General features: G+C 36.2%; 1 protein-coding gene across 35 annotated transcripts in view; it reads left to right on the forward strand.

Moving 5' to 3' along the window:
• The window catches only part of mbnl1 (muscleblind-like splicing regulator 1), a 103,030-nt gene that overhangs the window by 42,298 nt on the left and 46,008 nt on the right, over positions 1–14,724 (forward strand). For 4 of the 35 annotated variants that reach the window (XM_048162367.1, XM_048162374.1, XM_048162382.1 and 1 more), the window contains exons 1-2: positions 2,947–3,163; positions 10,557–11,175. In XM_048162367.1, coding sequence (XP_048018324.1) covers positions 11,002–11,175 — 174 coding nt within the window. In that variant the 5' untranslated portion in view covers positions 2,947–3,163; positions 10,557–11,001. Of the gene's footprint in view, positions 1–2,943; positions 3,164–3,740; positions 4,008–7,298; positions 7,480–10,556; positions 11,176–14,724 lie in introns of those variants that run through there. The other 31 variants (XM_048162379.1, XM_048162389.1, XM_048162394.1 and 28 more) reach the window with 15 other exon arrangements.

Raw genomic sequence — 14,724 nt, forward strand, 5'->3', positions numbered from 1 at the left:
ATCACAAATTTGACAGAATCCACATTTACATTGCAGCCAATGCAGGTTGCATTTTGAATTTAATTTACTTTTTTTTTTTTTTTTTTTTTTAAACTGGTGCACTAGTCTTTCATTTAGCTTTATTCAGTTAATTTAGTTTCATTTAGTTAAGTTTAGTTGCCAAAGTTTGCCAGATTATTGACATCAAGTCTTTGAAAGATAGTTAGGGTTTTGTTTGATGCACTTAGTACTTACTATTCTACTTTGTTTTATCTGTAAAATAATCTCCTTCTAATCAGTTACTCAAATTCAAAAAATGAAAAAAAAAAAATTGATTCACATTTAGTTTTGGCTTTCCGCATTCCTCAAACATTTTCTATTTTTTTAATTCAGTTTTTTTTTTATGTTTTTGTTGTTTTCTGTTACTTTACAATTATGTAAAGTAGTTTTTTCCACACTAGTATATTAGCCATCACAGACTCCCAACAGAACAATTCCCAACTTTTTCAGATAAATTTATATACATGCATTTTGTCAGAAATTCCACAAACTGTGGTTGATCAATCCAAATTTGGTCTGAATGAGCTGCAAAATGGACCAGACTTGTCGACAGTCAAACATCTGTATATGAGACTTATTTGTGTACTGTATGTATAGCAGTGTTGTTATTGTTAACTAAAACATTTTTTTTTTTAAATGCACTGGGCATTTTGCCAGCCAAGGTCACTCCCACCAGTCTGCTATGGATACGCTTACCAGAGTCAAATACTGACTTGCTTTAGTAGGAAATACTTCTTAGCAAACTTTTTCACTTGTATTGTTCCCGGGCACAAGAATTCAAAGAGTAAAAGTTTAGAGGTAGTGAGTTACTGTCGGTTTCCAGTGAAGGATCCAGCGTGTTGTAGGCAACGGCTAAAGGCTGCAAAGAATCGTAAATATGGAGAGATCGCCATGACAAAAAATCTGAACAACCTCTGCTTTGTAGTCAGTATTTCAAGCTGGATGACCACGAACACAGTGTTTTATGTCCAAGAAACTGCCATTTTCACGAAAGCCCTGGAGCTGTCAAAAGGACTTTTGCTGACAAATAAACGTGACTTTTCTCGGTCCAGGTAACACGGAGAATGAATAAACATTAGGGGTGTAACAGTACATGTATTTATCCCGAACTGTCACGGTACGGCTGTCACAGCTCGCCGTATGCAGTCAGACAATGAATAGAGTCAGTCGCAGGCAATCCACACACCAGTCCAGAAGGGGGCACACGGTAATGCAAATTGTTTGCTAACTGCCACAACAGAAAAAAGTCCAAAAGAAGAACAACAATCTATGCATAGATATGTTTATGTGTATTCCCTCAACCAGTGTTTCAACCGCGGAAAGACATCAATAAAACGGCTTGTGAATAATATCTCATGTAGCATTACATTCACCTCAGGCAAGTCATTTAGTGTCCACAGCAATTAACTCTAAAGGGGAGCATTTCACTAAATTTATGCACCATATAAGCATATATTTATTATGTTTAATTGACCTGTTAGTAATGTCATAATTAATTAATATTTCAATAAATTTGTCATGAAAACAAGGACAGGAACTGTGTGACAGTAAAAAATGTTCATTATAATTGAATTTATTTAAAGAGAGAGATACAATTTGTTCAGTAAACCACTGTTTAGGAAAAAAGAAGAAAAAAGAAGCAATTTTATGTTTAGTTTTTTTGGTTTTGCTGTACCGAACCCATACCGAACCATGACTTCAATACCGAGGTACGTACCGAACCATTATGTTTGTGTACTGTTAAAACCCTAATAAGTATTGTTAATTTATATTGACATTGTAGCAATACAAAGCGGAAGTAGCAAAGCACTAAGTAGAACTACTAAAATTACTAAAACTTAAAAAAACAAACAAAAAAAATGACAAAAGCAAATTACTAAAAATTTAATAAAAAATGAAAACTGAATATGAATAACATTATAGTATTGCCCTTTTAAAAGTTTCCTGCCATTACATGCCGTTGACATTTTTGGCTCTTAAGCTGTGAACCAAAGAAAACCCAGGACACACTCGAGCTTTTCAGACATTCGTGAACCGTCTGCATAAGTGAATCACTACTCAATTCTCGTGAAAACAAAATTCCTTGTGTTTAGTTTGTGTGAACAAAAGCAAGGTTAAGTTTTTCTATTGACTTGTGGAAAAAAATAAAAGAAAAAAAGCTGATCATCTTTTATCATTATAACTATTCCATTGTGAGCTGTGTGTCATTTTTCCAGTAGTCGGATGGAGTCATAACCGCAATCGTTGCTGGGCGAGGCTCAAATATGCAAATAATGCAATAAAACATTTTTTCAGAAGATAATGAATTAATGCCCCAGTTTCAATGCTTTATGGCCCTCCAGGAAAATATTGTTTAGTTTAAAGGGGCTCTAAATTCCCGGACATGTGGGAGTTTGTTAGTATTAACATCAGTGGAATAAATTAACGCAACCCAGTTCTCCTCGGTGTCATTTAATAAATAGCTTATGGTGTAAATATATCACGCTTTTCAAAGCGGATTATTGGGAAAATGCATCCCGCAGAGCCACTGCGATGATATGTTTCTCTCCTGAAATGGCCGTAACCCATATTCAGAGTCGAATTAAGACTAAATCCTTCCTTCCCTAGCAGCAGATAACTTTGCCGCACAATGCACCAGGTGTACAGCTGTGTGTGTGTGTGTGTCCCACTGCAGTCTGGTGTCGAACGTAGACAGACTCCTGGGAAAGCACGATGTAATCTCTCAAGCACACTCGTTTTCTTTTCTTTACCTCCCTTTCCTTCCTTTTGTCCCCTCCCCTTCTCATTTTCTTCTCTCTTCGGCGAGGAACTCAAAGCATTAGCAGCAGCAGCAGCAGCACTTCCTGGTTGTGTCGGTGGGCGGTTCCAGCGAGCATGATTGGCGCTTGAGTCCGGTGCTCTGCGCAGTGCTGCTGTTTCTCGCTCTCGCAGGCTCTCGGCTCACACACACAGTGGCGCAACCAGCAGCCACACGCGCTCTGTCTCTCTCTATCTGTCTCTCTCTCTTTCTCCTCCTCTCTGAGAATGGTCCACCCGGTGCCTGAGGCTCTGCTGTCGCGGCCTGCCGCCCGTGTCTGATCTCTCACACACATACGCGCACTCAATAGTAAGCATGATGTGAGAGGTAAGAACTGCTTTTTTGCACTCGCTCTCGCTCTCACGTTCCTGTCTGTCTCTCTTTTGCAGTTCTAACAGCCGAGGCTTGAAGCATTGCACCACTTTTGCTTGCTTACTGTGTGAGGATGGGGGGTTGTTCTACGTGTGTGGGCTGCCTTTGACTTTATAGGGTGCTTTTGTGGTTAACTGCAGTTTGTTATGTCTTGGGGATTGCAAACAAATCTGAGCAGTGTTTTTCCTCATTCTAAAAAGTTGCGGTCGCATCTGTGCGTGTGCGTTTGGCAGGAAACGTCCCTCGCGCAGGTACTCCCCCACCCCTCCGTGACCGGCTACTTGTTTAGACAGTGGCAACCGTATGATTGGTTAACTGTTGAGCCCGAGAGCACTTCTCCTTTTTTAAGCCCCCCTCTCGGGTCTCACTTCCCTTCTGTTTGTTTTATGCGCGTACCAGCGCGTGCATGGTTTTTTCTTTTTTTTTTTGCATATGCTCTCAGGCTCTGTCGTAAGAGCCGCTTTCCACTCCCCCCACATGTAAATTACGTGTGACATGTTTAACTGCTGTTTCCTAATATGGCTCGTGCTAGATTTCAGAGCGGTAGGACCCAGTCAGGCACCCTGGGACTGCACAGGGGCGTGTGTGAGAGAGCGTAACTGTCTGCGAGAGGGAAAAGAGAGGGGAGAGAGATGTTGACGCAGGTTTTCACTTCTGTCTGAGTGCGTCACTCTTCCGTGCAGTCATGTAAGTAAACGCTGAACACGCTCTCACTGCAGAGAGAAACATATGGATTCGAGCTCACACAAGTCTGCTCGTCGACCGCTCGCGGTGGTTTTCCTGCGCTACAGGGAAACATGTAAGAAAAGATTGCTTAAGAACAGGTTATGCTGACTTTTAGAGGACTTTAATAGGCGGGTTATTGTTTCACAGTGCTGCAGACTGTTAAAAATCAGAAAATGAGAAAAGAATATCGACGCTGAGAAGTCAGTGCTGAGTGCTGATTGGTTGTGTGCGATTAAAGCAATTGTTTCGGTTGTTTGAAGATCATGTTTTTTTGAAGGGGGAGGAAGAAAAATAAACAAATAATCTGTCTGGGGTGGTCTGGCGCCAAGTCTTCGGGTTTTGTCGACGACACGCTGTAGTTGAGAAAGTGAAAGTGTCGAGAAAATAAGCACATGGAGACTTCATAGGGAGGCATACTTCACTTTAGTTCTCTGTAATTCACATTCGATTCTGTTCAGACTAGCTCTAAATCTTTTTGGCCAAATTTTGCATTAGCAAAATGTGAACAATCACAGATTGTAATGTTGATGCGAAAAGGTACTTAAACTGTAAATTAACTGTTGGTTTAATCCCATATGCTAGCTATTATACGACTGTTGCGGTGATAAATGTGTTGCACCTGCGTTAGGTATCTGGTTGTTCGTGCCACCTCGCATCTTATCCTAGGTTTTTCTTGCTTTTTGTTTCAGTAACATTCTTTTTCCTTCATCTTCAGATGCTAGACTTTCATTTGCCAAGGAATGCTTTGTGTTTTTGCATGCAAATGATGCCTGCTGTCTTTAATGCCACTAATGAAATATATCTGATGACGACTGCATGTCGAATGTGTCAAGACGTTAATGCGCTTAACATCTAGAGGGCGTCATAGAAAAATACTTATTGTTTTGATAAAATTCTAACTCTTAGCATACTGAACTATTATCATTTGGATGGTTAATAAATAATATGTTGAAAATCATTAACCTTTGACCTTTTCGATTCTCACAGCTTTGCAGAACCTTTGTGGGTTTATAAACTGTGCGTGTTTCTGAGTTACTGGGTAGAAGGGCTTTGTGCTGTGTAACCATGGTGATGATACTATTTTCAACCCTTTCCAACATGGCAATCATCACCTACACACATCTGAGTCAAACGATGTAATGCTGTGGTTTAGATAACCATCTCCGCTGCCCGCTCACCTTTCTGATCAAGCACTCCACCCAAATTCAGACCAGTTCCTTCATGCATGGAAAAAATGCTGATTTGGGTTCTGCTGGATTTGGAGTAAATATAATCAGTAGTTCAGAGCATTCACAGCTTGCCTGATTCCAGATCAGAAGCATTTCTGTTCTGAATTGCAGAGTGACATTATAAGGATCCATTCTGTATCTCAGATTGTGGTGAAGTCTTGATAGATTCTGAAAAATGAGCTGTACTTTAAGGGTGTAGTTATGTGGTTTGGGGATTTATCTCAAATAAACTTATAGATTTGTTCTTGAATGTTAATTTCTAAGGTTTGGTCATAAAAATAATGGTGATGTGCATCTCATTAGGTTTAACTCATAAACCTTAATTTTATGAAAAAATGGTTTTGGCTGAATAATTGGTATTGGCATGTTTGACATTTTTGGTTGTATATGATTCTTTATAGATTTGTAGAAGTTCTTGATGTTGTACATTCATCAAGTTCTTTAGATCAGCGGATTGATTTTTGAGTTCAAGTTTATATATAGTTTTTTAAAGAACTAGACAATACAAAGATCTTTGACATTTTTACTGAATATTTGGTATTTTGGTATTGGTATTTTTGGCATTTTTGGATGTATATGGTTCTTTGGAGATTTGTAGAAGTTCTTGATGTTGTACATTCATCAAGTTCTTTATATCAGAAGATTGGTTTCTGAGTTCTTTATGTTCATATATGGTTTTCTAAAGAACTAGACAATACAAAGTTCTTTGACATTTTTGCTGAATATTTGGTATTTTGGTATTGGTATTTTTGGCATTTTTGGATATATATGGTTCTTTGGAGATTTGTAGAAGTTCTTGATGTCGTACATTCATCAAGTTCTTTAGATCAGAAGATTGGTTTCTGAGTTCTTTATCTTCATATATGGTTTTCTAAAGAACTAGACTAGTTCTTTGACATTTTTGCCGAATATTTGGTATTTTGGTATTGGTATTTTTGGCATTTTTGGTTGTATATGATTCTTTAGATATTTGTAGAAATTTTTGATGTTACATTCATCAAGTTCTTTAGATCAGTGCATTGAGTTCTTCAAGTTCATATATGGTTTTCTAAAGAACTAGTCAATATAAAGTTCTTTGACATTTTTGCTGAATATTTTGGTATTGGTAGTTTTGGCATTTTTGGTTGTATATGATTCTTTATAGATTTGTAAAAGTTCTTGATGTTGTACATTCATCAAGTTCTTTAGATGAGCGGATTGGTTTCTGAGTTCAAGTTCACATATGTTTTTCTAAAGAACTAGACAATACAAAGTTCTTTGACATTTTTGGCTGAATATTTGGTATTTTGGTATTGGTAGTTTTGGCAGTTTTGGTTGTATATGATTCTTTATAGATTTGTAGAAGTTCTTGATGTTGTACATACATCAAGTTCTTTAGATCAGCGGATTGGTTTCTGAGTTCTTCATGTTCATATATGGTTTTCTAAAGAGCTAGACAATATAACATTCTTTGAGGAACTTTCAGCTTCTATGACATCATACTGTAAAATTCCTTCTTGGTTCTAGTTTTTAGTTCCTACAGTATATGGTTCTGTTTATAAAAGTGTTGGTGCAGGTCATCTTACTTTTAGAGCCTTAAACGGTAACAGTTTCCCATATACTTAGGTATTAGCTATTATGTTTACAAATGTGACTTAATATCTCCAGTCTCAAACACTGCTGTTTCAAATATTAATATGCTGCATATTTGAAGAGTCAAAGATCTATGCAGGCAGAGTTTGTTTCTTGTTTCCTAGACACAGACTAAACTCAGACTGATTTTAACCTTTAATTATAACTCCTCCATTTAAAAATCAGTCCTTTAATATCGCACTGCTGCCAAATAACAAACGGAGCCACAGGAAATCAAATGTTCAATCAGGCATTTCTCACCAGCAGGACAATATTGGACAATCAGTACAGACGTAAATAAAGCCATAAGCCAAAGTGCAAAAAGAATGAAACATTTAATATCTCATTCATGTGAATCATTGAAATAGTTTCCACTTCTTAAAAGAGAGCATAACATCCAGTTCTCCTCCCAGTGGCAAAAATGTTTGACTTTTTAATGGGCTTTGATTGGCATACTTCCAGATCATTCTCTCTCTCTCTCTCTCTCTCTCGTTCTTATTTTCTCTCCTTGTTTGACCTTGCAGCAACTTCTAAGAATTCTGTTATTCCACCGCAAAGGATTGTGGGAGATATACAGTGACTAAATAACCAAATCATTTAACCAAAAAAAGAGGGCGCAAAGAAACAGCATCGTTGTGATCAAGTGAAGACGAAGATCTTAAAGCAGGATCCAAGTCTGAGCATGAATTTTCTTTAATTGTCACGGTGATTATTCCTCTTCTCAGTAAACACAGATAACGCAGGCATGAGCCTGTTTAATGCAAGATCAAAATCACGCTGCAAGGCTCATGGATTCACATTATCCAGCGCGATCACTTACTTTTCATTTCACAAAACCTTTTAGCCTGTTTGAGTATTCAGTGTTCCCAGGATCCAGTTTGCTTCCACACTGAAAGTCTTATCGGATTAAAATATGTCATTCCATAAACAGGGCTGTGTTTTGTGTGTGCATATGCGTGTTCGTTTTTTATAATTTACTTGGCCAAGGTAGCATACGAGTGCTTTTACAAAAATGATGGTACATTTTTGTAAAAGCACTCGTATGCTACCTTGGCCAAGTAATCGTTTTTCTACTAAAGACCCGAGTGAAAAATAAATATACCAAAATGAATTTGAAATACATTTATTTATACTACAAATGCATTTACATATTTATGTACTTAATGTAAATACCCTGCAATTGTACTTTTGGTATACTAAATAGATATACTTAAAGTCTACTATAGATATACTAATATACTACTATAGATATACTAATTTTGTACCTAATGCACTTTAGTCATCAGTAAGTAGTGCTGAGGTCCAGCTTAAGATATTCTTAAGTATATTTGATTGTGCTAAAACTGAACTATTGCAACTATACTTTAGGTACACTTTAAATATCTTGCATTTAAAGACTAATACTATATTCATACTATACTTACTAATAGTGATATTAAAACACATTTTAGGCTTAATATTAAGAAATGTGCACTGTGCAATAAAGAAATGCTCCAAATAAAGTTCAATTATAATATTTATATCAGTAAGTCTCAAGCGATATGTCAGTAAATATGTTAATGGATTTGTACTATACTTAAATGTTGATAAATGTCACTAGGAGTACCATGTTTGTTTGTTTATAATATATTATAGAATTATAAATATATTTAATTGTAATATTTTTTTATTTTATTATATAATATACTATAATTAATGATAGTATATTTAATGTAATATGTAATATTTACATTTATTTGTTTTAAATTTATTTATTTATAATATAGAATTATAAATATATTTGATTATTTGTGTTTTGCATTGTTCATAATATATTACAGAATTATAAATATTTATATTTCATTTAAATTATTTTATTAATTGTTTACCATGTGTTTATTTTTTATTTATAATATATTATAGAATTATAAATATATTTATTATTTGTTTTTTATTTATTTATAATATATTATAGAATTATAAATATGTATTTATTTGTTTGCTTTTTATTACCGGAAAATACTAATAAATTACTAGATTTTTGCATTGTCTGAAGACAGTGAATTGTTCTTGCACATGCAGACCCTGTTCAGAGAGGTTTTTAACACTTTGTTGTGGATGGTTGCTAAGGTATTCTGATTGGTTGCTAGGTGGTTACTTACTGGCCCAAGTTAAAAGAGGCCACTCTCAAGTCTCTCTGTTATTCCAGTCTCTAGATATGACTCAGTGAGTAAGAAACTTTAGAAATGTAGTCATTTCTTTCATTTTCTTTTCTTGTTTTTATGAAACTGGTAGATAATACCAAGCTTGCATAGTTGAAGGTATGTCCTGTAGAAAATGTACCTGTATTTTTAACAATAACTGCAATAACTATGTCATTTAAGTTGAAATGTTGGTAGATTTTTCATAAATGTGTCGTTTCTCATCCTCTTTCAGACTGAGCTGCTGCTCTCAACTAACATGCGGCCGGAACATTGCTACATCTCTTCCTGTGATTGGCCCACTGTTAGTCGCACAATACTTTAGAGAAACAGGAAATGACCTCACCGTTCACTTTCCACCTTCTCAGCCTCTGTCACTCACAACTCTTAGCTGTGATGTGCATTTTGGGTCATTTTTTGTCAACCTGAAATGAAACTTAAAATTCTGAAGGGTTGCTTTGTATGTGTTCTGTGTGTGTGCTTGTATAAGACAGAGACCAGTGTGTGTGTGTGTATGTGTGTCAGTGGGGTGTGTGTTAGTCCAGGAATGTGTGTGACAATGTTTTATTTGCTCTGACTGACAGTATTCTGCAGACTTCAGTGCATTTCTGGCATTTTTAGGGGTGTGAAGGATTTATGCAGCTGGTGAGAGTCTAATAGAGAATGAGTGAGAAACTGAGTGACACAGAGATAAAGTGGAAGATGGGCTGCGTCCCAATTCTACTCATGCTGCCTGTCCTAATTAGTACAATTCCATGCAGTGCATTTTCTGTACGCATGGAATACCTGGATAATCTACTACATCTGCCAAAATATGCAGTGTGCAGTATAATATGCTGCATCCCATAATGTAATTCAACCAACTTGACATTCCATGAATACTTGATCTATTTTTACATGAAACAGGATCAAAATTGCACAATAAGTTTATTTTGGAGATGATAACTGGACAGCGGGAATAAACAGAGGTCATGTGATGGCCTCATGATCATGAGCTCATGTGATGATAATGTAGCATGCTATAGTTTGAAATGGTTATTGTTGCATAATGCATCCCATATCACATGCTATTTTGAAAAAACAGTAAGTCGTATATGCTATGGGTGATTATTCAGTTAGGGGAACATTTTTGTGTCCCCTAAGATCATCTTTTAATCTATATACATATCTACTATATACTATAGTAGCTTTAATTTTATATATATATATATATATATATGTGTGTGTGTGTATCTATATATATATATATATATATATATATATATATATATGTGTGTGTGTGTGTGTGTGTGTGTGTGTGTGTGTGTGTATTATATAGCTTTCTTTCATAGTTTTAAGGTGAAATTTGCTTCCTTTTTATATATAAAATTTAAAATTCTTATATATATATATATATATATATATATATATATATTTATAGTTCTATTGTTTTTGTTTTTGAAAAAGTTTAATTTTTCAAAATTTCAGGTAGTTGAAAGTGCCTATTCGGTTCGTTTCAGTGCACAGCTTTGTCCACAGTGAAAAAATCTAATCAATGTTTGCTGAAGAGTCCTTTAGGAAGGTCCTATAAAGCTGTCTTCCCCCTCTTTTTCTCTGTTGCAGGTGGGTACTGAGTATCGTGCCCTTTCTTGCGTCTGCCGCTGCTTGGAGCTGCTTATAGTACCAGCCTCAGCTTTCCTGCCTGCTTGCTGCCCACATCAGTGAAAGGACTGCTCGCACAACCCCACAATTCCTGTGACCCCGAACGACCCCTACTGTTTTGCTCATACTCAAACAGACAGAGCTGAAGTGGGCACTATTGAATCAGCCAATCAGAGTCAAGGATTTTTGCTTTGGGATCCATTACTGCAGATCAGTTTTTCCTTTCAGCAACATTTTTTTTTTGTTCTTTTTGCTTTGGCCTGGTGTGTATCCACAAGGAAAAAGGAGCTTAATGATCTAAGAAAGAGAACATTTTTAAAAGAACAAACTGCTTTTGACGAACACAAGCACACCCAAAGCACTTTGGGATTTTAAGGAATTGAAGTTTGCTTGCCGCTAAAGCGAGATGGCGATGAATATGGCTCACATGCGGGACACGAAATGGCTGACGCTGGAGGTGTGTCGAGAGTTTCAGCGAGGAACGTGCTCACGCTCCGATGCTGAGTGCAAGTTTGCGCATCCTGCCAAGAGCTGCCAGGTGGAGAACGGGCGAGTCATTGCGTGCTTTGATTCGCTGAAGGTAAGAAACGCCTCGGACTTCCAACTCTAGTGTGCACAGTCAGAACATTAATGCCATTTACAGGTATTTCAGGTATATAGATATGCTAACAAAATTTTGTTTAAATTCTGGTTGAAATCTGTCAGTCTTTCTGATCATTTTTAACTGAGTATGCCCACTTTTGGTCACATGATTATATTTATTATTATTTTTCATTTTATTTTTTAATATTTATCATTATCATTATTTTTATTTCATTTTATTTTTGACCTTTTGATTTTTTTTATGATCATAGTACAGAAAAATACAAAGGAGAGGCCATACTGAAAAATAGCTAAAATAGAGCTCTTCACCCACATGAGTATGCCCACTTTTGGTCACATGATTTTATATATATATATATATATATATATATATATTTTTTTTTTTTTTGTATAATTTGTATAATTTTTTTTACATTTATTTAACCTTTTTTTTTTTTTTTTAGATCTTTTGACATTTTATTTTCTAACCATAGTAAAGAAATGAGAGGCAAACATGAGGAGAGGCAGCAGTAGAAAATGTTGCAAGCTAGACTAGAACTCTGATCACCCACCCACATGACTAGTATGCACACTTTTGGTCACATGAGTATATATTTTTTTCATTATTTTATTTATTATTACAATTTTATTTGTATTTATTATTTATTTTTACCTTTTGATACATCTTTTTTTGACCATGATAGTGAAAGGATAGGAAAAGAAGAGCAGGAAGAGAGGTGAGACTGGAAAATGTTGCAAGCTAGACTAGAACTCTCACTGTTAGTATTTTAGCATTTTTTGTTTTTTAAAGATGCGAATGTTCAGAGTTATTCATTCATTGATCAGATTTTTTTTCCAAGTTTTACTAGATTATTCATTTTACTAGTCAAATAGCACTTTTATGAGCATGAAAATAAGCAAGATTAGTTTCCATATTATCTGGCTGTATAAATGGGCCAGTGTTTTACCTTAGAATGACATGGCTGAGGCTTTAGCCATAAATTCCTTCTTCCTACTTACTTTGGATGCTAACATGAGCATTCCACATAGTATATAAAAATGCAAATCAACTGCACTGTAAAGCACAGGGAATTTTATGTAGGAATTTCTTTTACAGGTATAGTAGTCTAGACCAGTGTTTCTCAACTGGTGGGTTGTGACCCAAAAGTGGGTCATGGACAACAAAAACGTATTTCTAATTTATTTATTTTTTCTGATGCAAGACTTTTATTTTGAAAGATGTGTGTGAAAGCTGTTGATTCTTCTGCAATCACCCTTTTTTAAAATTCTGCTGCATTACATTTCCGTAGAGTGGTGCAGGTATGACGTCAGAGCGTGGAAGTCTAATTTGCCGCTGGTTCCTTTGAGATTTTTCTGTGGGGTTTTTAAATAACTAAATTCAATTTATGAGTAAATTAAAGCCTGTGGTAAACATAACTTGACGTTTTGTTCTACAACGTAGACTGCACACACTCATACCTCAAACTGCCTTATTTAATTCCTTATTAAAAACGTACGTTATGTTGTCATTTACCAAAATTACCAAAAAGTACCAATAATTTACGTAAGTAGTACATCATGTGTTAGCTGGGAAGGATTTGCATGCTGGTATGATGTTCGTTTGATTCATCAGGATCAGTGTCCATATGTTTTATTAACAGTTTATGTTTCTGTAACTTTAACCCAAAATACCACTGATATTTTTGATGACTGTGGTGGCTCATACCAACTTCCTAACTAGTTTGTTACTGCTATTTAATAGCCTTACCTTATAATACTGTTTATTCACCAGTGTTAGCAAAATTCTTAGAATTTATGTGTGTTAAGTAAAGTGGGACAGTACTCATGTGTGTGTTAACCATTTTTGAGAAATAAATCAGCTTGGTTAAAATTTCAGAAAATTTGGGTCGCGGCTTAATGACCCTGGGAAAATATGGGTCCCATGGCCAAACCAGTTGAGGTTTCTGAGACTTATGGGAGGAGCCCATTACAACAGCCACACACCAGTGTTGTTGGCGTGATAGTTGTTGGCATCACATAAAGAACACAAGTCTTATGTAGAATAAAATAGCGTTTGTTTTACCTTTATATAACTGGAATCCTCAGCTTTTTGGGTAGAGAACTCTCAAAGTTGCAAAACATTTCTACAAATGTCCAAATCCAGGTCTCTCAGAGGAGAAGACTAAACATAAACTGATTATTCTGTGCTTTGCTGCCTTGTAATGACACACTGAATCTCTTATGTTTGGACAAGACTGAGGCTGAGGTCTTATGTGTGGAATTACTCTGGTGAGATGGTGCTTGAGCGTTTCTGCTCGCTGAGAGTCCAGCACTGCTCTTTTCTGCAGTTTTTCAGTTCAATTCCTCTTTTGGTCAGAGTGAAATAGACACTCAGTACAGCTTATGTACTCTAAAACCACCAGAACCCGAGCCTGGATGAGCAAGACAACATTAAGCTCTCAAAACTGGAGGTTTTGGAGATCTGGTGTCCACGATAATGGTTTTCATTTAATTTTGATAATTATATGGCTATATTGTATTTTTAAACCCTTCGAATATTCAGCAAAAAGCCACTGGTATTAGTACAAATCCCAAAAATATGAGAAATATATAAAGAAAGAGCCACTCGTAGAAGCTAATGCACGTGTTTCCGTCATTCCCATTTCTTGTCTCAAGTTCAAGCTCTCTCCAGATCAAAATCCTCTATGATGAACAGGCTGATACCAACCGCTAACTCGACTGAGATCTGATCCTCGCCCATGAGCCCTCTGATTTTCCCTCTAATAACACCGAAAATCACATCCATCAGTGTGGACCCCAAGATTGGCCCTCTCCAAAAGTCTGAGTCAACAGAGACAGAAAAGTCTGTAGTGCCTAGCAGAAGAAACTAGGGTTCTCACAACATTCTGCCATTTAGATGCATCTATTGTTTTTTTGCTTAAAGAAGGAAGACATAATTGTGTTACGAGATGTTTGAAGTGGTTCAATTGTTATTTTACGGAAGTCACAAAATTCTGGCAAAAAAACTTAACACGTGCTCATGCAGGGCATGAAAGTCTACTCGTTATGTAATTAATGCAATTTTATAGGGGTGTAAGGGTACACCGAAGTCACGGCTCGGTACGTACCTCAGTTTTGTGGTCACGGTTTGATACAAGTTAGGTACAAAAGGAAAAAGCAACAAAGGTTTCTTTTCATTTATTTTGAACAGACAGTGCAAATAACAGTTTTTTCCGCTTCCACATCACAAATCGGCCCAATGTCATTTGTCTCATTATAACAGCTTAAACAACTTAAAGGTGCCGTAGAACGTCTTTTTAAGTCTAAGGTGTCCCCTGAATGTGTCTGTGAAGTTTCAGCTCAAAATACCCCATAGATTTTTTTTTAATCAATTTTTTAACTGCCTATTTTGGGGCATCATTAAATATGAGCCGATTTAGGCTGCAGCCCCTTTAAATGCTCACGCTCCCCGCCCACGGAGCTCGCGCTTGCCTTAAACAGTGCATAAACAAAGTTCACACAGCTAATATAACCCTCAAAATGGATC

Source organism: Megalobrama amblycephala, linkage group LG17 (assembly GCF_018812025.1).
Source record: "Megalobrama amblycephala isolate DHTTF-2021 linkage group LG17, ASM1881202v1, whole genome shotgun sequence".
In the NCBI taxonomy this organism is placed as follows: domain Eukaryota; kingdom Metazoa; phylum Chordata; class Actinopteri; order Cypriniformes; family Xenocyprididae; genus Megalobrama; species Megalobrama amblycephala.